Here is a 27,107-nt window from a genome sequence, read left to right as displayed (position 1 = left end):
TGTGAGAGCTCCTAGAAGCCATGACTGTCCCAAGGTCACCCAGCTGGCTTCAAGGGGAGGAGTGGGGGATTAAACTTGGCTCACCAGATTAGAGTCCCGCGCTCTTAACCACTACACCAAACTGGCTCTCAAGCAATTTATTATTTTAGCAATTTATTATATATATTAGCAATGTATTATTTTCCTCCAAAGTAACCCTATTTTTATCCCTTTAGTAAAGTATTCTTACAGAGCTACACTGGCGTGTGTGTCTATTCTCGTTACTTCCAATGCGCAATCTCTAAATAATCTCTGCTGATTTCTTACAATCTGTTATCCTCCCTCTAAACTGGACTGTATACTTAGCCAGAACCATCAATTCTAGGGGAATTCTAGGGGCCCTGGTCCCTTTGGGGGCCTATGGAAACAGGAAAGTAATGTAACGTGCTTTTAGTTGTGGTTGGGTCTGGGTAGTTTCAGCAAGAGGCAGAGAGGATTTTTGCCTGTGGGGCCTTTGATGACTCCTGGCAACCTTGGGATGTGTTATGATCTGGCCATGCCAGCTATTAATGCCGGGCCTATTTCTACATGAATTCTCACCCGAGTACAATTTCTAATTAACCCAATTAAGTGTGCTGTGGAAGTATGCCCTCGGGGTTGGTGTGTGTAATGGATTAAACCACAGTTGTATCAGATTTAAGACTGATTCGTTTTCACCTTTTGCTACGGTCGGGTGAGAGTTATTGAGCAATTTGTGACTGTTTAATCCACAGAAAGGCAATTGCTGTTTTTTGGGTTATAAACTCTGATGAGGGAATCAGTGTGGTGTGGCGATTGGAGTGTTGGGAGACCCAGTTTTAAATCTCTGCTCCCCATACTCACTAGGAGATGTGGGACCATTCATTCATTCATTCATTCATTCATTCATTCATTCATTCATTCATTCATTCATTCATTCATTCTCTCTCTCTCTCTCTCTCTCTCTCTCTCTGCCTACCTCAGAGGGTTCTTATACATAATCTTTTCTTATGCACTTTCTATTTTCATATCTTTTCTTTTTAAATAAAATTTCTATAAGGAAAAAAAAACAGCCATGGGAGGCTTGCACATCCCACCTGTCACTGTTTCGGCACGTTGGGGTGGGGGGGCTCTGCGCCAATCCTGATCGGGGTCTTTAAAATAGTTTGGCTGTGAGGGCGAAGAGAGGTCTGGACAAACTGTGTCCCAGAACTGTGACTGCAAATGCCAAATACCTTTCTTTGCATCACTCTTGACTGTGGTGGATTGAAGAAGCCTCCTGTTGCTGGTGGGCTTATGTGGGCCAAGCTACAAGTGAGGAATGACACTTGAACGGCAAGTGGATAGAGTGGAGAGCAAGTGGAGGGCAAGTGGACAGGGAGGAATACACTTGCTGTTCAAGTGTCATTCGTTTCTTGTAGTTTGGCTCATAGTGAAAGATGCTTTCTAAACTTAGACCTCTAGATGGAAATCATCGCTAGAATAAAGTCTGGAATCAAACAGCAGGTTTGTGATTGAAAGCAAGAGAATCAGTAGGATAGGAGCTGTCCAGCTGAAGTCTCAAATGGAAAATTAAGCAAAAACCCAGAAAAATGTGGAGGACGTAGATGTCATGTGACTATTTAAAACAGGGTTATTTTCCTTGCCTAGAAAAAAACCCAACCATTTGTCCGCTTTAGCAAATATTCCAAAAAAAGATCTCCAGATTGGTAACCAGGAGTGTATGGGGTGGGAGGAATTGTAAATTCTTTGCATGAAACTTCACTCTTTGAGGAAAACAAAATCATTCATTTATACCCCACTTTTCTCCCCATTTGGAGACCCAGAGCTCTGTTTGAATTTCTTCCAAGTTGCATCAGCATCTAGGGATTCCTGTAGGTGGTTATCTGTGGGAGTGCCAGTGGCGCCAGCTGGATCCTTGGCAAACTGGCAGAATTGATCTGTGGAGGAAATTGCATCCTGAGCCGTTTGCGTGCCGCTGAGCGCTTGTGTACTTGTGCAGTTCTGGTCTGCCTCTTGCACCCGTCGTGTGCAAGTCTCTGGACAGACTTTATAACGAGTCCCTAATTTCTCCCCCCCTCCTCTTTCCCCCCTAGATCCGAAGACGTCGCCCGACCCCAGCCACCTTGGTATTGAGCAGTGACCAGTCCTCGCCAGGTGAGACCACACATTTATTTATTATTTATTTATTTTATTTTTAACCCACCCTCCCCACAAGCGGGCTCAGGGCAAGGTACAACATTGATTAAAATACAATTTCAAATCGATCATAAAAACAGCAACAGATAAAATACTGTGCCCCTTTCGGGGCAACCAGTGGGAGTGGACTCTCCATACCCCTTCTAGAGGGAGACTGGTGGAAGGCTCGGCAATGATGGGCTAAAATTAGCCTCCACCATATGCCTGGCTGAACGTCTCTGTCTTACAGGTCCGCCTAAATGATACAAAATCCTGGCGGGCCCGAGTGTCCTCAGACAGAGAGTTCCACCGGGTTGGGGCCAGGACCGAAAAGGCCCTGGCCCTGGTAGAGGCCAGCCGAGCCTCCGTAGGGCCAGGGACCACCAGTAGATGTTTTCCGGTTGAACGAAGTGCTCTCTGGGGCACATACAGGGAAAGACGGCCCCTTAGATATGCTGGCCCCAGTCCATTTAGGGCTTTATAGGTCAAAATGCAACACCTTGAACCGGATCCGGAATTCTACTGGGAGTCAGTGAAACTGCTGCAAGATAGGTGTAATGTGTGTCCTACAGGATGCAACTGACATGCAAATTGGGCTCTCTTGTTTAGTCTGGGGAAGGGGCAAGCAGATTCTCCCAGGTCTCTCCTGGTTGGGATTAGTTCGATGTTTACTCCCAGAGTTTTGTGCCAGTTTCCAGTGAATGTTGGCAGAACTTGGAGGAGCGAGAACCCAGGAGTAAAAATAGAACATCCCTCCCTCTTCCATCAAAAAAGACAGGGAGAGGCAATAGAAACGCCTTCAGAGTTATCCCCTTGCATGCTAGGGGGGGAAATAAGTATATGTTTTACAGCATGCACAGAACTAGTTTTGAAGAAGTTGTTAACTTATAGCAACACAGGGATGAGGGCCAAGCTACACGTGACGAATGACACTTGAACGGCAAGTGTATTTCTCCCTGTTCACTTGCCCTCCACTCAATCCACTTGCCCTTCAAGTGTCATTCGTCATGTGTAGCTTGGCCCTCAGTTGGGGGAGGGGGGAGGCTCCCTGAAACATGAGGCTAAAAAAGTGTGTATCTATGGGATTTTTTTTTAAAAAAAACCAAACCCAGTGTTTGCAGCATTCACAGATCTCGGGGGTGGACCTCCCATAGCTCACGTTTTCAATCTGAACAGCAATCTGAGGGCCAAGCTACACATGACGAATGACACTTGAACAGCAAGTGTATTTCTCCCTGTTCACTTGCCCTCCACTCAATCCACTTGCCGTTCAAGTGTCATTCGTCATGTGTAGCTTGGCCCTGAGTTGGGGGAGGAGAACTCAAGATTTGGCTGTGAAATCCATTTTAATTGCATAGGCGTGGGTATATGTCATAGATAGAGATCTTTTATGAAGAAGCTTGAGCCTGAAGATGTCATGTGGAAGGGTCCAGTGATGTCATGGTGATGTCACATTAAATAGCAATACTTCCAATCACTGGTAAGGATTGTAACACATGTGAAGGTGTATAGTCACAATCAGGTGACTTGGAAGCAAAAGGTTATTTAGCACTTTACAAAATAAGGAATTACATGGACCATAACTATATGCTGAAAGTTAAACGGTGTTGAGCTGCTATGGCCGATTATTGCCTCCCATCTCCAATTTACTTGTGCGGCAATTATCACAAGCAGGCACGTGTGGATGTCTTAGAAGAAGCCGTTTGACGTCCGCACTATGTTACACCGTCAACTCTCCAGGGAGAAGCTCACGATCATATCAAGAGTTGCTTGTTGATTTAATTACTATACCTATGAGAAACGTTGCAGGGTGTAAGACTGCAGAGTAGAATTCAAAAATGTGTTGAGAACCCTGGAGAGGGGGCAGTGTGATTCCTGAGTAGAGATGGGCATGAACCGCAATACAAACAAACAAAAAAAAAGCCACAAACAGCCCAATCTGCTGTTCGCGAACAAGCTGTTCGTGAGGCCCCATTCTAAACGATCAGGTGATCGTTGCAAGCCTCCTTCGTTGCTGCTCATTGCTGTTTGTCAAGCCAGACAGTCTGGCACCTGCAATCCATTCCCTTGGCAACTTAGGCAGGGACTGACTGAACTCTGTCTGAATTCCTCTGTTGCCGTGGAAACCCCAATCTAAGCCCAATTTAGCTTGATAGGCAGGTCTTCCTTTCAAGTGCGGAGCTCCAAATTGGTTACAAGGGAGCAAAGACCAGGGGGGAGGGGGCTCCCAGCTCTGGCTTTGCAGACAGTGGAGAGGGAGAGAGACAGCTGCTGTTGGCATTTTGATAGAGAGAGTGCACTGGAGCTTGAATTTTCTTTGTGTGTGGTGGGATAGGGATCTACCCCTTCAGGTTCCAGGGCTGCTGCCAGGCTCTGGGCCAAGCTAGTATTTATTATTGGTACCTTTCCTGCTGCCTGCTTACGTCAGGTTTCTGGGAGTGGTACAGTAGGGATCTTGACCAAACTTGGATGATGGCTGGAGGAGAGCCTGCTGGCCCCCACGAACATCCAACCACGAACATGTTCGTGAACAGGGCCATGTTCGTGGTTGTTCGTGAGTCCCTGTTCGTGGATGGCAACAAACAACGGACATCATGTTCGCGGTTTTTTTCTGTTCGTGCCCATTTCTATTTCTGAGTCACACCCTCCAACCTTTGGGGCAAGATGGCTGGTAGATGTGCAACCGAGGTGGAGATGCTAACAACAAAAACAGCTTAGGAGGAATTCTCTCCCCCTCATTTGCTGGCACTTTTGCAAATCCGCCCCCCTCCACTCACACACAGTTTATTTTTTAGAAATTAGAGCAGCCTTGAATGCTGCAGTGAAGAGGAGGGTTTTTCCCCACTTTCTGCCTTTTGTCTGCTCTAAATCCTTCCCAAACCCTCCCCTCTAGCAGGGAGAAAGATTCCTTCTCTGGTCCCCTGTAGGCAGGAATGCAGCAAGGGAAGAGGAGATATTGAACAGGATTTCTCCCCCCCATCAAACTTCCCAGTCTCACACATCCCCTCCAATTCTGCTTTGCATTTAAAAAAGAAAAAAACTTATATAGGTATTAGAGTATCATGAAACTGATTGCTTTTGTGTATTTTCAGCCCAAGAGTATAAAAGCAGGCAACAGCACGGATGTTAATGATGAAAGCTTTACTCCTCAGCAGCTATGTTTTCCTAGATCCAGAGGAGTTAGCCGTGTTAGTCTGTAATAGCAAAATCAAAAAGAATCCAGTAGCACCTTTAAGGCTAACCAACTTTATTGTAGCATAAGCTTTCGAGAATCACAGTTCTCTTCGTCAGATGCATCTCTCTCTGGCAGCAGATGCATCTGACAAAGAGAGCTGTGATTCTCGAAAGCTTATGCTACAGTAAAGTTGGTTAGTCTTAAAGGTGCTACTGGACTCTTTTCGATTATGTTTTCCTAGGGCTCTGTAGCCACGTGCTCCCATGTTGACACACACGAATCTTTCTCTATGCAACATGAGTGGAACTGAGAGGTTGACCAAAGGATGGCTGGTGAAGGTTTTGTAAGAGTTTTGGGCTGCACTGAAATTATTCACAGCAGGAGGTTTCAGCAGCACCAACACCATTTTGACTATTTTTTACCAACCTTCCCACCCTGTTCATTTGTCCATTCCTGTATCTATCCTCTCTTGCCCTTATTTTCAGTTGCCTTCCTGCCCTAATTCTGATTGGTTATGTTGCATTGTGGGGAGGTCTCCTTACTGGATGATCCCTGATTGGGTAGGGTCACCCATGGGACCAGTCCAATTGCCCGAATTGGCAGGGGTGGACTTAGGGCCAAGCTACAAGTGACGAGTGACACTTGGACGGCAAGTGGATTGAGCGGAGCGCAAGCGGAGGGCAAGTGAACAGGGAGAAATACACTTGCCGTTCAAGTGTCATTCGTCGCTTGTAGCTTGGCCCTCAGTGATTCTGGGGCCTTAGGGAAACGTCCGGGATGGGGCCCTGGATTCACTCCCTCTCCATCTCCCACACGCCCCCCACCCACTGGACCCAAGCAAGGAGTGGTTTCTGTCCCATGCAAGATGGGCCAGGCTGAGCCCCAAATGGGGCATGGGGAAGCAGAAGCAGGATCCTGCTCTTCTTCTCTCCCCTCCCTTTTAAGGAGATGGAGCTGTGGGGATTGGAGCAGCTAAACCTGTTTCCCATTGGCTAGGATGACCCCTGCTAATTGGCCCAGATTGAAGTCACCATAGAGCCAATTGGGTATATCATATTGGTACATCGTCTGCAAGAAAAGCAGAGGGGGGACTCTAAAGCAGCAATAGCAGTAAGGGAAAAATGGTTCAAAAATCATAATTTCTGTTTCATTAAAACGTTGCTTTTTCAGCCTTAAAATCACAACTGGAAATTATGCACCGTGGCTGTGGTCTAACTTCTTTGGGTCCATTGTTGCTCCCGACTATAATATAAGGGCTGAGAGAGCAAGCGCTATGAATTGGGGAATCCTCCCATGGGAGTCTCATTTTGGCTATGAAGTCACTGTGGTGGTAGGCTAGCTGCTTTCTCTTAAGTTTCTGTCTTCAATGTGAAACCAGTGTTGTTGACCTACCTTGCAGGGTTGTTGTGAGGACTGCAGACAGATGGTGAGTGCTTTGGCTGCTTAATAAATCCTTGGTATTCTCAATAATAATATCCTCTAGTCCCAGTACTTCCAGTTCTTTGACAGGACAGAGGACCCTTCAGTAAATTTGTTTTTCACTTTTGGCATCCCCCTTCCAACGGAAAGAACATATCCCATAGATGTCTTTTCCTGCAAACGGAGGCCTTCACCATTTTAGTTAAATGTATGTCAGAAAATGTGAGAGAGTACACAATGAAACGTGAAGCACAGAGATCCCTCGAGGCTGATCATCCCCAAAATAAAACTGGGAGGTTTTTGACTGAACCAAATACTGATTGGAAACTGTCCAGTTTTCTTGTGGGTGGATAAAAGAACCAGAGAGTTTTTTCTCATCCTCGCAGCCTTCTTCATGTTCTGTTCTTGTCAGTCTTCCTCAGGAGCAGATGGCCTGTGCAAGAGTTGATGATCACGTTGCACGTGTCAGCTCTTTTCGCAGGTTGGATCATTGACCATGCCTCTGCCCTCTGTGCGTCTCTGCTTCTTTGCCTGTCTGGATTTCTAGGAAGCTGTTGTGACGGATTGTTGATTTAGCAAATACACAGAGCCAGGGGCCGACCCAGAAGTTCAGACCTGCTGGTGTCAGGACATCAAGGCCCTGATGTCAAAAGAGGCCTCAGAAAGCAGCAGTTTAAAAGGAACTGGGAATTGGTCCACATGTCTAGAAGAAACGTATGGAATTTTGAACAGCAAGCTTCAAAACTTTTGCCATGACTTGTGAGAACACTTTATCACCAAGATTATATCTTGGCTGTGGGTTCCATCGCAGTTTTCATGAAACTGTATTTCCTTTTGTCATTTCTGAGGTTCCTGTTGACGGATTTCCTTGGGATATGCCCAACTGTAGTGTAATGGAAGAGAAATCTCTCTCTTCCATAATTTTATGAACCTCTATCGTGTTTGCTCAGGACATCTTAGTCCCAAATGCTCCACCCTTTTCTCATAGGACAGGGATCAATTTGGTTATCCTGTTTCCAACTGGGTGGCCTCTTTTAGGACGTGGGGCAACCAGAATTGCACATTGTAGCCCAAATATGACTGCATGTGGTTATGAGACATGGACTGCCCAGGACTGCCCGATAAATTTCTCAGTTTGAGCAAGGATTTGAATCCAGATCTCCCCAACTCAAGTCCAATGTTTTATCTTCTATTCCAGGCTGCAATGCGTGTGGATTAGAGATGGGCACAAACCAGAAAAATGGCGATTCATTGCGGTTCGTGGTTCATAGCATTTCATGAACCACGAACCGGCATGAAATTGCCTGGTTTGTGAGCCAGTTCATTCAATTAGTGAATACGTCACTTCCAGGGCAGCAGAAGGTCTGCAGAAAGCCCCTCCCCCATTGCCTAGGAAACTGATTGATTGGCGCCAGGCTGTCTGCAGTGACAACATGAAAAATGAACCAAACGAACTGCCCTAAAAATCATCGTGGCTTGTTGCGGTTCATCAGAAATGCCTTCTGACAAACCGCCAGTTCACAAACCAAAAAAATGGTCCAGTTTGTGATGAACTTTGGTTCGTGTTTCAGTTCATGCCCACCTCTAGTGTGGATCTGGGCTGGCCCTTGGAAAGGGCCAGGATCCCCTTTGCCCAAGGACAGCGAATCTTTGAAGGTTTCATGGCCCAATCCATATGGGTCTCATTTAGGATTCCAGCTGCCTCTAGCATGCTGATAAATAGTGACATTCCGCTGAGCACAACAGGCTTAAAAGCAACATTTCCTGGATCATCAAATATAAATGAGTCCCTCCATAGTACAGAAAAATGCTGCATATGACACTGCATGTTTGTGTGGCTCGTTTCCAAAATCCTGGAACCCCAAAGTGGGAAACTCACAGCACTGTTCAGAAAACACCTTTGTGAATGCTTGTTTCTGACGGGAAATGTAATTTTGATGTCCCAGAGGTTGTTTTGTTAGAACTGTCTTCTCAGCATAAGATTGGGCTGGAAAAACATATTCCCTTGATTGCCAAGATTAGCATATTTTCATCTATATTGCATTGTCCTTGCAGCGGTGAAGCACCTGGCTGTAAGCAAATGGCATGGCATGGAATGTCCATAAGCATTCCACTTGTTCAAGCAACAAAGCTGGATTACAGCCTAACTTCTGAGAGGGAAGGGGCCACTGTCAGTCAGTTCTTCAGAACAGGACAGGTTGAGAGTGGGAAGTGGTCTCAGGAGGACTTCCCACTCTCAGGCTGTGAGTGGGAAGCTGTATTAGGCAGGGGAACTGAAGGAAGGGGGGGTATATTTACCAAGAAAGAGAAACTTGGAAGAGGGAAGACGAAACAAGCAGAGGAGATAAGGGAATTGTGGTTAAAAGGGTTGAACAAGAGATGAGGCTCTGCAGTGCTTAAGACTGGGAGAAAGGTAGGAAGCTATAGAGGGATAGAGTTAGGACCACTAAGAAGACGAGCCGAGAGTCACGGTCAATAAATGGACAAAATTAAGAATATGCTGACTATTGAGCATCCAGGGGCTGGTTTTGTCTGGGAAATGAAGAGCTAGAGAGAACATGGGACTCTGACAAGATCTCAAATGGGGCCTAAGATTGAGAGATTTTGCACTATTGGCTGAAAAGAAGGGACCAGATAGGGGAGGCTAAATGGGGGCTTTGGGCAGGAATGCAAGAGGCATAGTTTAGCCAGGTTTGGAGTTTGTTGGTGGGCATGCCCTCTTTTGGAACTGGCAGGGTGCTGAGTTGTGCATATTGATTTGAATTAGCCAATTCTCCTGGTCGCAGATTTCTGTTTGGACATGAAATGTACTGTGTTTTAGGCAGGAATTGGGTGCAATTTCTTTCCTGGGCCAGTCTTTTTTCAGCCCGCTGACTCGCCTTGAAACGCAGCTCGTCAATGTTCCCCTCTCCAAAGTGCTGCAGAGAATTCCAGTAAAAATTGAGGCCAGGGTAAAATGGAGATGAAGAAAGAATTAAGATTAGCATTTATAGAAAAGCAGCAAGTTAGCACAACAGGCAGAAAATCCACCAAACGTTCTAGTTCTGTTTCGGAAAGGCTCGTTTTGAAAAGGATAGCACAGAGCTACAAAAGGTGCTGAAAGGGGTAACCAAAACGATCTCAACGTTGGTGTGTCTTCCCTTTGAGTAAAGGCTATGGAGATGGGAGCTTTGTAGGTTACAAAAAAGATGACTTGAGGAGTTAGAAATTTACAAAATTATGCATGGTGTGGTGAGAGAATGTTTTCTCCCTCTCTCAAAATATTGGAACTAATGAATTTGACAAGCGGTAGAGTCATAACAACTGCCAAAATAAAGCACTTCTTCACATAATTAACTTGTAGCTTCGATCTGGGTTGGCTTTCAGAGGAGGATTGGATAAATTCATTGAAGATGTCCATCACTAGACAAGATGGCCTTAACCAGGGGCTGTATACCGGTTGCTGGTGGAGACAACAAGAGGAGGTTTTGGCCTCTGCTGTGCATCTTTTAGAGAATCTGGTTGGCCGCTCTGCATCCAAGATTTTGGACTAGTTGGATCATTCGTCTGTCTGAACACATCACATCCAGTCTGCAGCAAATCCTTGCTCAAAATAAAACGTCTTAACTAGTCTCCAGACGATTATTAGAGAAAAGTCGAGTATTTCTCCTTAGAGCGACAGTTCCGAGGCTAAGATGCCGCTACAGAAGGAACTCGCTATCTCGCACTACCATCATGTACACCTCTGAGATAGGGGCAGCTCTTGATTGAACCTTAATTAAATTACATGAGTTGCAATAGATTAGCAGTGCAAGCTTATGCAGAATTCCTCCCACCTAAGCTAATGCATTTTATCGTATGCGATTGAAGCTGCAGAGATTTGCATATTCGTATAACAATAGATTGCTTGACCCGGATATTCCAGGAATGCCTGATCTCGTCAGACAGCAGGGTCAGCCTTGGTTAGTAATTGGATGGGAGACCCCTAACGAAGACCCGGGTTGCAGAGGCAGGCAATAGCAAAACACCTTTCTTAGGGCCAAGCTACAAGTGATGAATGATACTTGAACGGCAAGTGGATCGAGTGGAGCACAAATGGAGGGCAAGTGAACAGGGAGGAATACACTTGCTGTTCAAGTGTCATTCGTCACTTGTAGCTTGGCCCTGAGTCTCTTGCCATGAAAACCCCAGCAGGGGTCACCATAAATCAACTATGACTTGAGGGCAGGATTTCATTTCAATAACAATAGATATGGAGAACTGTTTTGGTTGAAGCAGTAGACATCATAGCAGGTACTGTCTTAGAAGGAATAAGCAGGAGTCAAAAATTTTAAGACAAGTTTTATTTTAGCACAAGTTTTCGAGGACTAAAAGCCCATTTCGCCATGCATCTCATGAACTGGGCTGTGATTCAGGAAAGCTTATGCTAGAACGAAACTGCTGCCGCAAAAACAGAGAAGTGGTATTTTAAAGAGTACACGGTTATCCCCTCCTCCCAGTTTTCCTAGAAGAGGCATTCCCTCCTGTGCATGTGCGTGACAGACAGAAAGGTGAGGATCTACCTGAACTGAATATTAGTTCAGTTCCTTTGAATATTTTTCAATATGTTGCTTTATTAACTGCAGGTGCCTTTTCAGTTGATAAATATCCAATCCATCGGTCAATCAAAATGACTCTGAGGTGAAGGGCAGAAGAAGATAACGGGGGACCTGGAAGGAAATGGAGATACGTGTCCCAGTTCAGAATCCTTTTTTCACCTTGCCCTTATCCTCCATCCCCCTCAATGCTTGTGTGCTAATATCAACAGATGCTACCTTCCCCCCCTTTCCATTTTTGTGCCACCTGATTAACAGCTGAAAGCAATAAAATTCCTCCAGCCGCATAAATTAAAGCTCTTTTCATCCCAAAGCTAAGTAGCTCCCTAGAGTCGACAGGTGAGCGTAGCTCATTTGTTGGTAATTGTTCTCTCTCCTTCTTTCTCTCTGCTTTGCAGTCGCAGAACTCTCAGAAACACAATGGAGAGTATTTTTTTTAAAAATCCCTACACACAGAAGGCTGTATGCGGCGTCTCCTCTCACGAAAGGAGAAAGCAGCAGTCAAGGAAATCTCCTTGGAAAGAGGGGAAATGATGAGAACCCCGCCTGAGCTTTGTTTGCCACCTTTCAAAGTAGATTCTGGCTTCAAAGGGATCTAGAGATACCACCTGGAATGGGTCGGCTAGGAGTAAAACAAAGAACGTCAATAATTTTAAATGCTGTCTGGATGGGAAGGCATTGTGATTCCCCCCACCCACCCCCAATCCATCTTTGGGCACTTCAGCATACCTTGGCTCACTTGTTTGAGTCCGCTAAACTGTGCAGGGCTAGAGCTATTTGTTTATTTAGATATTTACACTGCATTTTCCTCCCCATGGAGTCCCGGGAAGGGGAGCTGGCTGGCTTCGTCTGGGCCAAAAGGAGCAGAAGTCCAGGGCTTGAGCCAAAACCCTTGGGAGGTAAGGGGCTGATGAGGTTGTCAGGGAGGAGCCGTTGCCAAGGCAACACAGCAGGTGATTAAGGGAGGCTTCCAGGTCTAACCAGACAAACATAAGACTCCCAACTTTTAAGTTTACAGGTGGAAACGCCATACCCGGTACTCAAAGGTACAGAAGTGGCATTTCAAACAGGCAATACATATAACTGGAAGTGATCAAAGAGGCCAACAGACCTGACCCCATGCTCAAGAGACAAGACCAGCCAATTGTCAGACTCACCCCAGGTCACCCAGCGGGCTTCAAGCAGAGGAGTGGGGAATCAAACCCAGTTTGCCAGATTAGAGTCCCACGCTTTTAACCACTACACCAAACTGGCTTATGCAGCCTTGTCACTTTCTAAATGGGCACGACACTTACTTGTACCTGTAGCTGTTCACGTGAAAAATGTCAGGTCCTGATTCTGTGTAAACTGCCCTGAACCTTTGTGTTAGTTCCTTACAATAAGCCTTCTCTTCTGTTGGCATCAGAGAACGAATTCATACTCCTGAAAGGAGAAATGGATGGGTAACTAGAGAAGGTGGAGATAAGGATAGACATACCAATAGATGAGTTTTTTAATGGGAATTCCTCCATATAAGGAAGTCTGATGGGTAGAAGTGTTTTTATATCGGGACAATCTTGCCCTTAAAACGGAATTTGGGAACGTTGCCCACCTATTAAATAAATTGGACGATATGGGCTGTAGAAAATAGGATTTTCTTTTCTTAATTGGATCCCGTTAAGGTTTTTTTTTTCTAATTAGGGCAACAGGGAATGTTCTATTGTGTCTTGCATTTTTTCAAATAAAAGAGAGTCTCCAATCTTCCCTTGTGGTAGCGTAGCAACTGTGGTGAGAAATCCGTCTTCATCCCTTTTTGATCTGCTTCTATCCTCATTTAGGGGACGGATCGGGCATTAATGGCCATGAGAGATGATCCTCTAGAACTTGTTAGATGGCATTAAATCTCCCTGGGCTCTATTAGGCCAGAAGGGTACCACGCGAACAGTTAACGTGGATCTTGACTGGGGCTAAGTGGACTGCCCCGTGGTGTCACCAAGCTTCTCTCGGTGATGTCAACTGGCTCCATTATGGCCCACTCAAGTGAGTATTAACTATATTGCCATGAGCAATATGACTGTTGCCTCCCAGGGGCTTGCATTTCACTCGCAAGCCCCTGGGATGCGGCGGAGACGCATTCCCGTGATGAGAGGAGGCAGGGTCGCGATGTGGCCTCTCAGCTGAGAGAACAGCTGAGAATTGACTTTCTGACCCCTTCTCCCAGGAGAGAGAGAGGAACTTCTCAATGTGCCCTTCCTCTGGGCTGCGGCAGGAAGTTGCCTGGGAGTGGGGCAGGCTGGCCATTTACCTTATCGAGAGAATTCCTGCTGCACTGCTGCCTTGAAGGGGCCCTTGGCGGCCAGGACGTCCAATCCAGGTTTCCCCACAGAATTGACATCATCGCGCTCCCCCCACCATGTCCCCACCCCCAGCTCTCCCACTGGTTACCCGGCTCACCCTGATGACCCAAATACAGAGCCGAATATGGTTCAGTGAAAAAGAAAATAAAACCCTTGAGTTAATAGTGGAGTCGACGAGATGCCAGAATAACTAGTGTGTGAAGAGATTGGCAGGCAGAGATTTTTATGGGACTAAAAGGCTTCTCTGAGATTCTTTACTGGAAAGGAAATGATTAAAGTGAACGGTTGCCCTGTTCACTTTAATCATGTGCAGTTTTATGCCAGGACACTAAAACAATCTTGCAGGATGTTCTTGGATATATTTTTTATTTATTCTGAGATCTCATGCGTGCCGCTTCCTAGTAAAGGACTGGCAGCAGCCAGCGTTTGGGCTGCAGAAAGTTTATAGACTATTAATCAACATGTCGGTAATCAGTATTCTTAAACTGTATAGTTCCATGTATGCAAATCAGCTTTCTTATACTGGCTCCTTGCTCTCTTGCTCTGAATTTTGCCATCGTTCTTGGTTGTTTAATTATAAAAGGTTGCTGAGTCCTGGACTAGGCCGTTAGAATGCTCCCCCTCCACTTTGAAGAATGCAAGCCGTACTGCTTTGCCATCCTGTCAAACTACTTGCTCCATCCTGAGAGAGTTGCCAGAGCAAGTTTGATAGAGCTTATTTAATACATCCTAAGCGAAAGCCTTTTTTTTTCAGTGGCACAGCGCAGGCTGGGGTGAGAAAAATCTCACTCTCGCATGCACACAACACACGGGCTGGTATCATGCTTTGATTGCAGTTAAAATGAGGGTTCCCCCCCCCACTCCCACAAGCAAGCCTCCCCCTTTCCATCTGCCAGCAGGCACCTGCATTTGATCTTCAAATGGAGCAGAGATAATTTGAGAGCCAAGAGTTCCACGCTCCTTTTTTTTCTGCATTCCAAACCATCCTTTCCACAGAGACCCAAATGCCTCTGCAGCGGAACAGAAAATGTGTTTGTTTGGGGAGGAGGGGGAGAGAACATGCCACTATACGGAGCTGCCGTCAGCATGCATCAATATTGAATACTGCTCTGAGCCCCCTGCAATTAGCATAATGTGAAGTCAGATCTCAGATGGGGCATGAACTACATTAAGCAGGGTAGTATTTTTGAAGGAGCATTTATGGAAACTGAGCGCGGATCAAGGGCTGCTTTCAAGTGGAGTTGGTAATTCTGGTTCAATTCGACAGATTTTATCACTTGATCCCTTGATGTTGTTGTTTTTTTTAAATGACTTAATGATATCCTTTTTACTTGCAAGCTCTCGATGGTGTTTGGCTTGCTCAAATGTCTATTCTTTGCCTTTTTATCCCACTCTCCCTCCAAGGAACACAGGGCAAAATATGTGGTCCTTTTCTGTTTGATCTTTACAACAACCCTATGAAGTATGAGCTAAACTACAAGGACGTGCACGTGAAGGGAGATGCAATGTTAGCCGGGAAGCTGAGTTTTAAAAGACGGATTGGAAGGCTTTGTCAATTTCTCCTCTTTACAGAGCCAGCAAAGATCACTCCTCAGAGGGTTTGCTAAATTTCCTCTTTGCTTCCCAAAGGCTCTGTCAGTTTCACCTCCCCTTCTAGGAGGCGAAGAGGAAATTAAACCCTCTGAGGAGTGATCTTTGCTGGCTCTGTAGAGAGGGGAAATTAACAGAGCCTTCCGATCTGTCTTTTAAAACTCAGCTTCCTGGCTAACATTGAGACTCCCTTCACATGAGTGCATCCTCCTGTCATTCGTCTCTTGTAGTTTAGCTCTCTGTTAGGCTTGAGACAGAGTGGCTGTGGCTGAAATACTTTTTTTTTTAATCCAGTGTGCCAACTTTTTAGCTGCTATACCACACTTGCTCTCCTCTGTTGTGCAAGTTGCGAGGCCAGGACTGATGTAAAATGCCTTCTTGGTGGTGGTGGAGAGTGCCTCAAGTCATAGCTGACTTATGGCGACCCCTGGTGGGGTTTTCATAGCAAGAGACTAACAGAGGTGGTTTGCCATTGCCTGCCTCTGCAACCCTGGTCTTCGTTGGAGGTCTCCCATCCAATTACTAACCAAGGCCGACCCTGCTTAGCTTCTGAGATCTGATGAGGTCAGGCTCACCTGGGCTATCCAGGTTACGGTCCAGACTTCTCTTTAACTACAGTACCTGCCCCCTTTCCTCTGTATCTGATCCTCAAGAAAGGTGGTGGCCATGAGATGGAGGCTGTTGAGATAGTCCAAGAGGGTCCAACTTCTGTATTCCTAAAGCAGCAGCCTCTCACCTTTTGCTTTGCAGTAATATTTGCGTACACCTTTATCAGGTCTCCTTGCAATCTTATCTATGCTGGAAGCTATTCTCCCCTCCCTGGGAGATGGCGGGACCCTTACTGCTTCCTTTGGTAGATGTACTTGACAGTGCAATTGCAAGGAGTTCCAAGGCACGTTGTTGTTTGTACTGGTTGGACATGCACAGCGGTAAAGAACATTATAAAATGGTTTGATGGAAAGAGAACTTCCTCCACTTCCTATACTACTTGGAGGCATGCAAAGAAATTGATGGGCAGTAGACTCAGAACAAAGCCCTCTTCTCACCCCAGTGCCTGACTAACTTGTGGAACTCATGACCATAGGACATAGTGATAACTAGAGGTGGGCATGAAACAGGAAAATATCGAACCATGCAGTTCCTGGTTTGTCACGTTTCACGAACCATGAACTTTCACGAACTTGTCCCAGTTCGCAAACCGGTTTGTTTGGTTCGTGAAAATATCACTTCTGGGACAGCAGAAGGTCTGCCGGAAGCCCATCCCCTCCCCACATTGCCTAGGAAACTGATTGATCAGCGCCAGGCTGTTTGCAGTGATGAACTGAAAAATGAACCAAACAAACCAGCCTAAAGTTCATGGTGGTTCATCAGAAATGGGCTCTGACAAACCGCCAGTTCGCAAACCACGAACTGCCCTGGTTCATGACAAATTTTGGTTCATATTTCGGATTGTGCCTGCCTCTAGTGATAACTGCTACCTTAGAAGGTTTTAAAAGATTGGAGGTTAAAATCTTGGAAATTTTTAAAAGAGATTAGAGAAGTTTGTGGCAGTGTTGTCCACCGCTGGCTACTAACCAGGATGGATAAATGGAAACTCCATGTTCAGAGGAAGCCTACCTCCGTATACCATTGGCAGGTAGGAATCACTGGTCTCAGTTCCCCTGCTTCAAGGACTTCTAGGGCATCTACTCAGCTGCTGTGGGGAAACAGGATAGCGGGCTCTGAGCCAACAGAGCAATTTGAATGTCCACGCTAGTTAATGACGCCCCTGCCAGGAGATCTCTCCCTTGTCCCTGACTCAACCCTGCTTTACTAGAAGCTGTTAAATGGGTTTTACAGCTGCTTGAGTCTTGGCTGATACTAACCCGCTCCCTGCCCGGTTTGGTGAAATCCATTCAATATTGCCCAGACTACAGCAGCTTAGTCGCCATAGGTCAGAGGCGACTTGACGGCACATCACACACACATTCAGAATAAAGGAGAATTTGTAGAATCCTTCCGGAACAGTTTCCGGCCCACTGCAATCAAAGAGGTAGCCTGGTAGTCCAGCAGAATCCCAGTTCCCATGGCAACACCCTGTTATGTTTCCTGGGTGACAGAGATGATCCAAATTGTGTACCCTTTGCAGAGTGTGAAATATATAGGGCTGTGCTGAACGTTTTCTCACTTGGCGTTTTGGGCTGAAAGTGGAGCTTCTGTGGGGCAAAATATTTCCCCAAGTCCTCCCCATAATGAAAATGTCCATCTTTATTTGGAGACTATTTGCTGCCTTTGTGTTCACGGTCTGCTAGTGCGTTTGTGCTGTTTTGGGGGAGGGAGGAATTGGGTCAGCTTCATCCTGGTAGGTAGAGACAAGAACAGTCCCAGCCAATTGGAGATCCCTGTCAAGAATGCAATGATGTCATGACAATACTTAGCCAATCAGAATTGCTCATTGAGGGCAAGGCTAATCAGGGAGCCTCCAAGAAGCACCGCCCTCAGTCTCAGCAAGTGAATATTCTTTTTTGGCGAAGGCTTCGGAAAAATGTAGTTAATGGGACTTGTAAGGTAGGATTGGGGTATGAACTACTGGCTCAATAACTTCTTGTTTCATGAGGGGAGCTTATACCTATTTATAGGCTTAATTCTGAATATGCCCCGACAGTGTGGATCAAAACATTTGCACAATGGGGCTATGTACTGACAGGGGGGATTTTCCTACAAACCTGGGGGAACTAGTGTTATACCATGGTGAGGAAAGTTCATTATTTGCATGCTTAAGGGCAGCTGTGGATTTGCAGGTGAATTAAAATTATGATGGTAGCCTGCCTTTGTGTAAGACTGATGCTCCAACTGGCTTGCATCTATCACACAAACACAGCATATGTGTGGGACCCTGATGACCTAGTATAGTTCCAAGCTCTTCTCTCCAGAGGGAGGAGGTAAAAAGAGCTGCAGGTGAGTTCAGGCTGGCTGGTGGTAAAGAAGCCAGCCCACAGAAGTAGCCTTTCCATTGATCTGCCAGACATTGGCAGGCAATGCTTGCCATGTCAATGGCATGTTTCCCTGCTGCCAGGATCCTGGGAATTGCCTTCGGGAATCTCTACGAAACAACAACAAAGGGAGGTGCCTACTCAAAATCGACAGCTAGAAAGTGAAAACACACGAGTAGGAAGCAATTGCCAGTTAACAAATTCAAGGAGTCAAAGGCACGTGTTAAATGCAAAATATTATCTTCATATATAGTCAAAATTTCTCACATAGTCAACATAATATTGCAAGGTAAATTTCAAACAACTACAGCATCATCATGGTGGTGCAACACAAATGCAGTCAGGAAGAACATCCCACAGGTAAGCTTCATGGATCTGAAGTTGGCTTTTTAAACCCAGTTGCCCTTAACCATGGTTTTGTGTAATGTGTGAATGTAGATATCCCAGTTTTGGGCTTCTAAGATGACATGACCATACCCCTTGACGCTCCTCTTAATTAAACTCTTCTTTTTCTCTCTTCCCATGATCTCCCCGCAAATGTATTTCCCTCATCCAGAAATTGATGAAGACTGGCTCCCCAACCCTCTGTTGAAGGTATGTCTCCTTGCTTTTCCTAAGTGTAACTCAAGGTAATTGCATGCAATCCATTGGTAAGTTCTTCCCTGGGTGGTACCGCTTCATTTGCTTGAATATCCCCTCTCCAAAAAATTTTTCCATGTGCATAAAGTCTTGGAAGGTGTGGTGCAATAAGGAAGGAAGTCCCAGAGAAAACAATGTGCACTTCAAAGAGATAGCTCCGGGACAGTAGAAGCTGGGCTCATTTCGAGGGGGAATGCACAGGAACGCAGTTCCAGTAGTTCCCGAGAGAGGTCACATGTCAGGTGGCCCCGCCTACCTCTCGGCCATTTTGGGCCTGTTTCATCCTGGATTGGGGCCGAAACAGCCCGGATCGGGCCTCTGACGGGTGGTGGATCACTCTCCTGCTCAGCAGTGGCCCAATCCTGACCATTTTGGGCTGCTTTTCATCCATTTTCAGCCCCTTTTTGCCATTTTGGGCCCAATTTCAGCCCTGAATGGCCAGGATTGGGTCCAAAACAGCCAGGGTAGGTAATGTCAGGGGGTGTGGCATATGCAAATCAGTCGTGCTAATGACACCCTTCCGGTGATGGCAAGGGGCGTGGCATATGCTAATCACTTATGCTAATGAGTTCCTCCAGCTCTTTTTCTGCAAAATGACCCCTGAGTAGAAGGGAAGGATGGACAGACCTTTGCGTCTTACGAACTCTCTCATAGTCCCCCTCTGAATGCTGGGATGAAGGACAGGGTAAAGTCCTTCACTCCATCCAGTCTGTAGTCTTTGTGCAAACAGATTGCTGGATCTAACTCACTGGTTGTAAGTTATTGTACGCCGTACCCTGTCTTCTTGCATCACAGGGAGAGGTTCATTAGATGCAGTTTCCCCGTCGCTGTGTCAGGCCGTCACAGCTCCAGACAGAGTTCCAGCTTGGAGGCTGGCTGGTCACCTGGGATGACCTGGAAAAAAAAAAACACCGGTCTGGCTGTGGGGCTTTTTTCAGGCTCCTCGCCAGAAAAAGGCGTCCCTGCTTACTTTAACAACAAAAAATGTACTCTTTAGACGAAGAGAGCCTTTGCACTAAGCTATGTCAAAACTCATTGGGTTCCACTCCTTACTTGCTGTGGGTTCCAGACCCTGACCGACTACTATAACATTTGGATTTTATAAACTGGCAACTTTGCTTTTACAAGGCTGGGGCTGAAAGTAGCTAGACATGGACTTTTTCAGGCCTAGAGATTGTCCAGCTGCCTAGCCTTCCCTCTTACGCTGAGGAACAAGTTAGCCAAGCAGTCTTTGAAGGTCTCTGAAACTGGACAAGATTTATTTAGGGAAAGGTGATTCAGGGCCACATCAGAAAACACCTATCAGTGAAATACTTGCTTTTGGTGACCCTCGGATGTGTTAAACACGAGCCCGAGGTCTTGAGGCATGAATGAACGAAACGTCTTACGAAATATCTAATGGGTTGCATCCACCCAGCTTTTCTGCTGGCGGAAAAAGGAGAACGGGGTCTTGTTCTGTGCTGGGGATCATGGGAGCTACATGGACAAAAAGCTATCTATGAGGGACATTAAGTGAGACAGGGTGAATAAACAGACTGGATTCAATATTTATGCCATTCGTTGTTTGGACTCATTTTGTTCCAAATCTGAGGACTAGAAACGTACTTGAAAATAAAAGCAAAAGACGGCATGTTCAACATTCTGGGAAGATCCCAGGCATATCCTGCCTTTTGGGGCAGCGTATAAAGCTATGGACCCTTTTTGTCTTCCTTTGAGATGTAAATTAGCAAAAAAAAATTAATATGTGAAGAGTTTCCATGCATGCAGTTGCATTCGCCTGCTCAATTTCTGCTTGCTTTGGCAGTCATAAGAGGTATAGTCAGGTAAAAATGGTGGGGACTGTAGCTATATATGTTCTGTGCCGTTGCTCCTTAGCATAAAGATTTCACTGTTCCTTTGTTTGTAGCCAGGCCTGTCGATGTCTCCAAGGCAGAGGAAGAAGGTCTCCCGCACCACCCCCACCATGAAAGGTAACCCCGTGACCTGTCCTTGTCGCTGGTACACATTTATTCTGCCCTTCCTCCAATGATCTGATGGTGGCATGGACAATTCTTCCCTCCTCACTTTATCCTTACAACAACCCTGTTAATCAATCAATCAATTAATCAGTCAATTAATCAATTAATCAATCAATTTATTTATTGTGTTTTTAACCCGCCTTCCACACAAGCGGGCTCAGGGCGAGGTACAACATTGATTAAAATACAACATAAAAACAATAATCACAGCATAAAAACAGCAATCAATAAAACCATTCCAAGATGGGGCAGTCCTGCACTTCTGCCCGTCAGCATACAAAAAGGGGAGGTAGTAGCAGACAGATAGATTACTGTACCCCTTTACGGGGCAGTCAGCAGTGGACCCTCCATAACCCCTCATAGAGGGAGACCGGTGGAAGGCTCGGCACTGATGGACTAAAATTAGCCTCCACCATATGCCTGGTGAAACATCTTCGTCTTACAGGCGGATACAAGATCTTGGCGGGCCCAAGTGTCCTCAGACAGAGAGTTCCACCAGGTTGGGGCCAGGACCGAAAACGCCTTGGCCCTGGTGGAGGCCAGCCAAGCCTCCCTAGGGCCAGGGACCACCATTAGATGTTTTACGGTTGAATGAAGTGCTCTCTGGGGCACATACAGGGAGAGACGGTCCCTTAGGTATGCTGGTCCCAGTACTTTTAGGGCTTTATAGGTCAGAACCAACACCTTGAACTGGATCCAGAATTCTGCTGGGAGCCAGTGAAGCTGCTGCAAGAGAGGCGTAATGTGTGTCCTACACAATGCAACTGACATGCAAATTGGGCTTTCTTGTTTAGTCTGGGAAAGGGGCAAGCAGATTCTCCCAGGTCTCTCCTGGTTGGGATTAGTTTGATGTTTACTCCCAGAGTTTTGTGCCAGTTTCCAGTGAATGTTGGCAGAACTTGGAGGAGTGAGAACCCAGGAGTAAAAATAGAACATCCCTCCCTTTTCCATCAAAAAGTTGGACACACATTACGTAGGTGAGGCTGGAAGACGGTGACTACCCAAAGTCATCCAGTGAGTTTCATGGCAGAACTGGGTATTGAAATTCCCAAATCCTAGTGTGATACACCGACTTCAATTTGCTGATAGTTCAGCTCTGCCAGGCAGGTGTTTTATACGGCTCCATGCAGTTATTGATTTGAGATCATGACCTCTCTGGGAATACATACTGGCCATTACTAGAACACCTGCACCTCATTATTGAACAGCCAGTATATTGTGGTTAGAATGTCGGACTACGATCTGGGAGGCCCAGGTTCGAATCCCCGCTCTGCCCTGGGGACTCACCAAATGATTTTGGGCCAGTCACGCTCTCTCAGCCTGACCTACCTCACAGGGTTGTTGTGAGGATAGCATGGAGGAGAGGAGAACAACATAAGCCACCTTGAGCTCCTTGGAGGAAGGGTGGGCTCAAAATATATGTAAGCTGTCAGTCTTACTGGAACTGTCACTGCCTCCTGTCCTGGGTGATTGCCAGGGGACAGTTCCACTGACATCCGCACTTGTTCATAGTTGTGCTCGCACAGGAAAAGATCGGCCCTGCAGTGTGTTTTGTTACATCCCAGGAGCTTGAGGTGGCTTACGTTGGGATTACCCCATTTCATTCTTTCAAGACTGGGAGGAAGGTTGGACAGAGGGAGAGTGATTGGCCCTAGTTCATCTGGCAAGCTTGGTGGCCAAGGGGGAGATCCCCAATTCAAATTATCCACTAACATGCCGGCTCCCAGAAATTCCAAGAGAAAGAGAGGCCCAAAGAGAAATCAGACTGTCTATTTGATGGCCCTGACCTGAAAAGCCCAGGTGAGCCTGATCTCATCAGATCTCAGAAGCTAAGCAGGATCGGCCTTGGTTAATAATTGGATGGGAGACCACCAAAGAAGACGAGGGTTGCAGAGGCAGGCAACGGCAAACCACCTCTGTTAGTCTCTTGCCATGAAAAAAACACCAGGGGTCGCCATAAGTCAGCTGTGACTTGAGAGTGCTCTCCACCACCATGAGATGAACACGAGGCAATCTTGTACCGTGTGGGATCGTTGATCTAGCAAGACCAGCGTCGTCTGCTCGACGGGCGGTGGCTCTCCACGGCCTCGAGTGCCTATCACATAATCATCGGCAATACAAGTGGATTTCTCTTCGGCTCTCAGAAATCCCAAGCCCTAAGGTCGTGTCTTTGAGAGCAGTGAGAGGGCAGCCCGGCTTCTAGAATCATTTGACTTTTAATTATAAACTCAGCAAGCAGACATGATCAGAGAGATGAAGATAAGAGTGTGATTTACATTTTCCCTATTAACTGCATTGCAAGTACCCATAACTCAGCTGTTTCTAAGATGGTATATAGGCGTGCGCGGTGTGCTTTCCTTGGCAGCAGGCCAAAAATACCATCCCATGATTAATGCGATGGCAGTTAAAAGAGCTTAAGCTTTATTTTTAATTGAGCGCTGTCAAATTATAGGGCTTTGAGGTACCTGTAAAGATCATCTAATCCATTCCACAGACACACACCGCAACTAAACTTAAGCAGGTCCTACGTTGACAAGCCCCTGGCAGACGGTCCTTCCAACTAACCGTTTCCTGATTATCGCTCCTGACAGAGCATTAGAACTTCCAAATCTTAGTGCTGATTATGCCATGTATCTTGGGTGGGGACTGTACCACTTCAGGCTGTAGGCTGGGATTACGTGTTTGAATGTCCTCGGTAAAAAACTCCCTGCATGCAGACAACAAGCTCATCAGGAACAGAGGTTGAACGTGCAGGGAGATATTTTCACCCAGAAACATGTTCAGGCATATTGTTCAGATACCCCATTTAATGTCTAATGTATTGAATCCCGCCAAGCCACACGTCTCATCTGAAGGTGTGGATCACCTATTCGTCTCTCTCCTTTTTATAGCCTTGCAACTGTTTTTTTTTTCCTTTCTGACTTTTTTCTCTGTGCTAAATGTGTCCTCATTTCTTCCCGCCCTGTCTTGCCTCATAAATCTTGCATTGAACCCGCTTTCTCTTTCCTGTTGCTTTTATATTCTCTCCGGTTTGCTAACTCCTTTCCCCCACCCCTGTTATTGATATATTACAGGGTAGGACTGCACTATATCTGTCAGGCTGGTACAGGGCTTGCAGGATCAGTTTCAGAGGACAGTAGAGTTCAAGGTCAAACAGAAGCCCGTTTCCAAAGTTAGAACGCAGGGACAAGGGCGATGGAAAATGCCATAGTTCAGAGATTAGATTCAGATGGTTTTGCTGTCAAATAAGAGTCAAGATCAATAAACAAAGGTGATTGGGGCAGAAAGGTCAAGAAGGGCATTCATGGTATTATCCTAAGCAGATATCCCCTTCTAAGTCCATCGAGGTGAGTGGGCTTAGAAGGATCATAGAAACATAGGGTTGGAAAGGACCTCTGGGGTCATCTAGTCCAACCCCCTGCACAATGCAGGACATTCACAGCTACCCCACACCCGCAGTGACCTCCCTTCTCCATGCCCAGAAGATGGCAAAACACCGTCAGGATCCCTAGCCAAACTGGCCTGGGGGAAATTGCTTCCTGACCCCAACGTGGTGATCAGCATTATTCTGGACATGTAAGAAGGGGTCACGAGAACTAAGCACTGATGTAACCCTTCCTGCCGTCCCTCTTGTGACCTGCCCAGGTTCACAGAATCAGCATTGCTGTCAGGTGGCCATCTAGCCTCTGCTTAAAAACCTCCAAAGAAGGAGAGCCCTCCACCTCCCGAGGAAGCCTGTTCCATTGAGGGACTGCTCCGTCAGAAAGTTCTTCCTAATATTTAGCTGGAAACTCTTTTGATTTAATTTCAACTCATTAGTTCTGGTCCAACCTTCTGGGGCAACAGAAAACAACTCTGCGCCATCCTCTATATGACAGCCCTTCAAGTACTTGAAGATGGTTATATCACCTCTCAGTCGTCTCCTCTCCAGGGTAAACATTCTGAACGCCTTCAACCTTTCCTCATAGGACTTTGGGCCAAGCTACACGTGACGAATGACACTTGAATGGCAAGTGTATTTCTCCCTGTTCACTTGCCCTCCACTCAATCCACTTGCCGTTCAAGTGTCATTCGTCATGTGTAGCTTGGCCCACAGTGTTCTAGGTGAGGTCTAACTAGAACAGAGTAGAGCGATACCATCACTTCGCGTGATCTGGGCACTATGCTTCTGTTGATACAGCCCCAAATTGCATTTGCCTTTTTAACTACTGCTGGCTCATGTTCAGTGTATGGTCTACTAGGACCCCTAGATCCTTTTTACACGTGCTACAGCCAAGACAAGTCTCCCCCATCCTATAATTATGCATTTGATTATTCCTACCTAAATGCAGAACTTTGAAATTCATTTTGTTTGTTTTGGCCCCGTAATTGTGTTTTGGATTACCCCAGTTGTAATATACAGATATGGAGTGTTTATATACACAAACACTGCAGCCCTTTCTGTGTTTCCCAATAGGGTCCCCGTCATCACCCGGTGCTACCTTTATAAACCTTACTTGCTGAGGGATAGAAACTTGTTAGTTGGTTTTAATGAACCGTGGGAACAGGAAATCATTCCTCTCCCCCCTTCCCGATTCCTAACGTTCATGGCTTTCTCCTCCTGCCCTCCCTCTAGAGCTCCAAATGATGGTTGAACACCACCTTTGCCAGCAGCAGGGGGACGAGGAAGATGTCAGCACCGGGAGCCAGGAGACGCACAGTCCGAGCTGCTGCCCCCATCCCAACTCAGACCCGGGCCGCAGTCCTGGGAGTTGCCCCTTGGCCAAGGTTCATGCCCAGCCAGAAGAACGTGAGTGCGATTCTTTATCTTCCCAAGGTCAGCCAGGTTTGCTCTGGAGAAGTCCCCAGATCAAATGGAGCACTTGCTGCAATCAGGAGGCCCCAACCTTTTCAAGCCCGTAAGTTCTTTGGAATTCTGACACCGGGTGCAGAGGGGCACAACTACAAAATGGCTGCTGCAGGAGGCGGAGCCAGGCACAAAATGTTATGTATAACTCTAATAGCAACTCTTCATCATGTCAAGCAAAAGTTGTTTAACAGGATGCCTGTGAAAACGAACGCACACCATGACCCACTGAAGATCCATATGCTGTGGTGACAGCTACTCAGAGCCGGTGCCAGAGTTTCTGAGGCCAGGGGCGCTTCAGGGCTGTTGCCGCCCCCTTGTGTGCACAAAGAGTGTGCATGCTTGCACTTGGACTGCGTGATGATATCACTGCGTGTCACGTCATCACGCAGCATGCCGCTGCTAGCCGGCCCCATTGGCGTGGCAAGCAGCTGGGACGGCACGCACAGGTGGCCTCCCAGCCCTCCCGCTCAGTTGCCCCATGCTGCCCCGGCTGCCTGCCGCACCTGACCTGCGGCTGCGTGCAGGTGGTGGCTGCAGCATGGGGCAACTGAGTGGGAAGGCTGCCCGCTCAGACTGCCCCACACTGCCACTGCCAGCACGCGCTCCCAGCCGGGCGCAGCAGCTGCGGGCCAGGCACAGCAGGTGGCCGGGGCAGCGTGCAGGCGGCTTCCCAGCCCACCTGTTCAGCTGCCAGTGCTGCCACCACCAGCTCCATGGTGCGCACCCCTGCCCCTGGCACCCCTTCTGGTGCCTCAGTGCTCGAGGCAGCTGCCGGACTCACCTCCACGGACATGCTGGCCCTACAGCTCCTGCTGAAGCAACTTTTTAAAAAAAAATTATAACTTTTTAACAATGTAACAACCAGACAGCAAAAATCAATACAATATAAACATGTAATCAAAAACAGTGTTAACGTGCCATTAGGCTATAACATTATTATAACAACTGGAGATATTGGATAGCAGATAAAATATAACAATTTAATAAATGGCTATAAGTTTATCTGAAACTAGGTCCAGGTGTTTAGAATGAGTTTCCATAAACTCCAAAAAAGGTGACCATTTTTCATAAAAATTGAAATGAGAGTTCTGGTTTTCAGCAAGTGAGATGTGGTCTGTGATTTTTTTCCACAATGAGGTATTCCCACATTTTATTGAGCCAAGATTGATATGAGAATGGGACTGTTGATTTCCAGAATTTGAATATAGTGGCTGTAGCAGCTCTTGAAAAAAGGTAGGTAAAGGTAGTCCCCTGTGCAAGCACCGAGTCATTACTGACCCATGGAGGGACGTCGCATGACAATGTTTTCTTGGCAGACTTTTTGTTACAGTGTGGTTTGCCATTGCCTTCCCCAGTCATC

General features: G+C 46.5%; 1 protein-coding gene across 2 annotated transcripts in view; it reads left to right on the top strand.

The window, feature by feature from the left end:
• The window catches only part of PPP1R1A (protein phosphatase 1 regulatory inhibitor subunit 1A), an 84,180-nt gene that overhangs the window by 45,686 nt on the left and 11,387 nt on the right, over nucleotides 1-27,107 (top strand). For both annotated transcript variants that reach the window (XM_055003125.1, XM_055003126.1), the window contains exons 2-5: nucleotides 2,094-2,154; nucleotides 18,798-18,835; nucleotides 20,787-20,850; nucleotides 25,514-25,687. In XM_055003125.1, the coding sequence (XP_054859100.1) occupies nucleotides 2,094-2,154; nucleotides 18,798-18,835; nucleotides 20,787-20,850; nucleotides 25,514-25,687 (337 nt within the window). The remainder of the gene's footprint in view (nucleotides 1-2,093; nucleotides 2,155-18,797; nucleotides 18,836-20,786; nucleotides 20,851-25,513; nucleotides 25,688-27,107) is intronic.

This window comes from Eublepharis macularius, chromosome 19 (assembly GCF_028583425.1).
Source record: "Eublepharis macularius isolate TG4126 chromosome 19, MPM_Emac_v1.0, whole genome shotgun sequence".
NCBI lineage: Eukaryota > Metazoa > Chordata > Lepidosauria > Squamata > Eublepharidae > Eublepharis > Eublepharis macularius.
The sequence above is the reverse complement of the archived record's forward strand: the minus strand, read 5'-3'. Positions and strand labels throughout refer to the sequence as shown.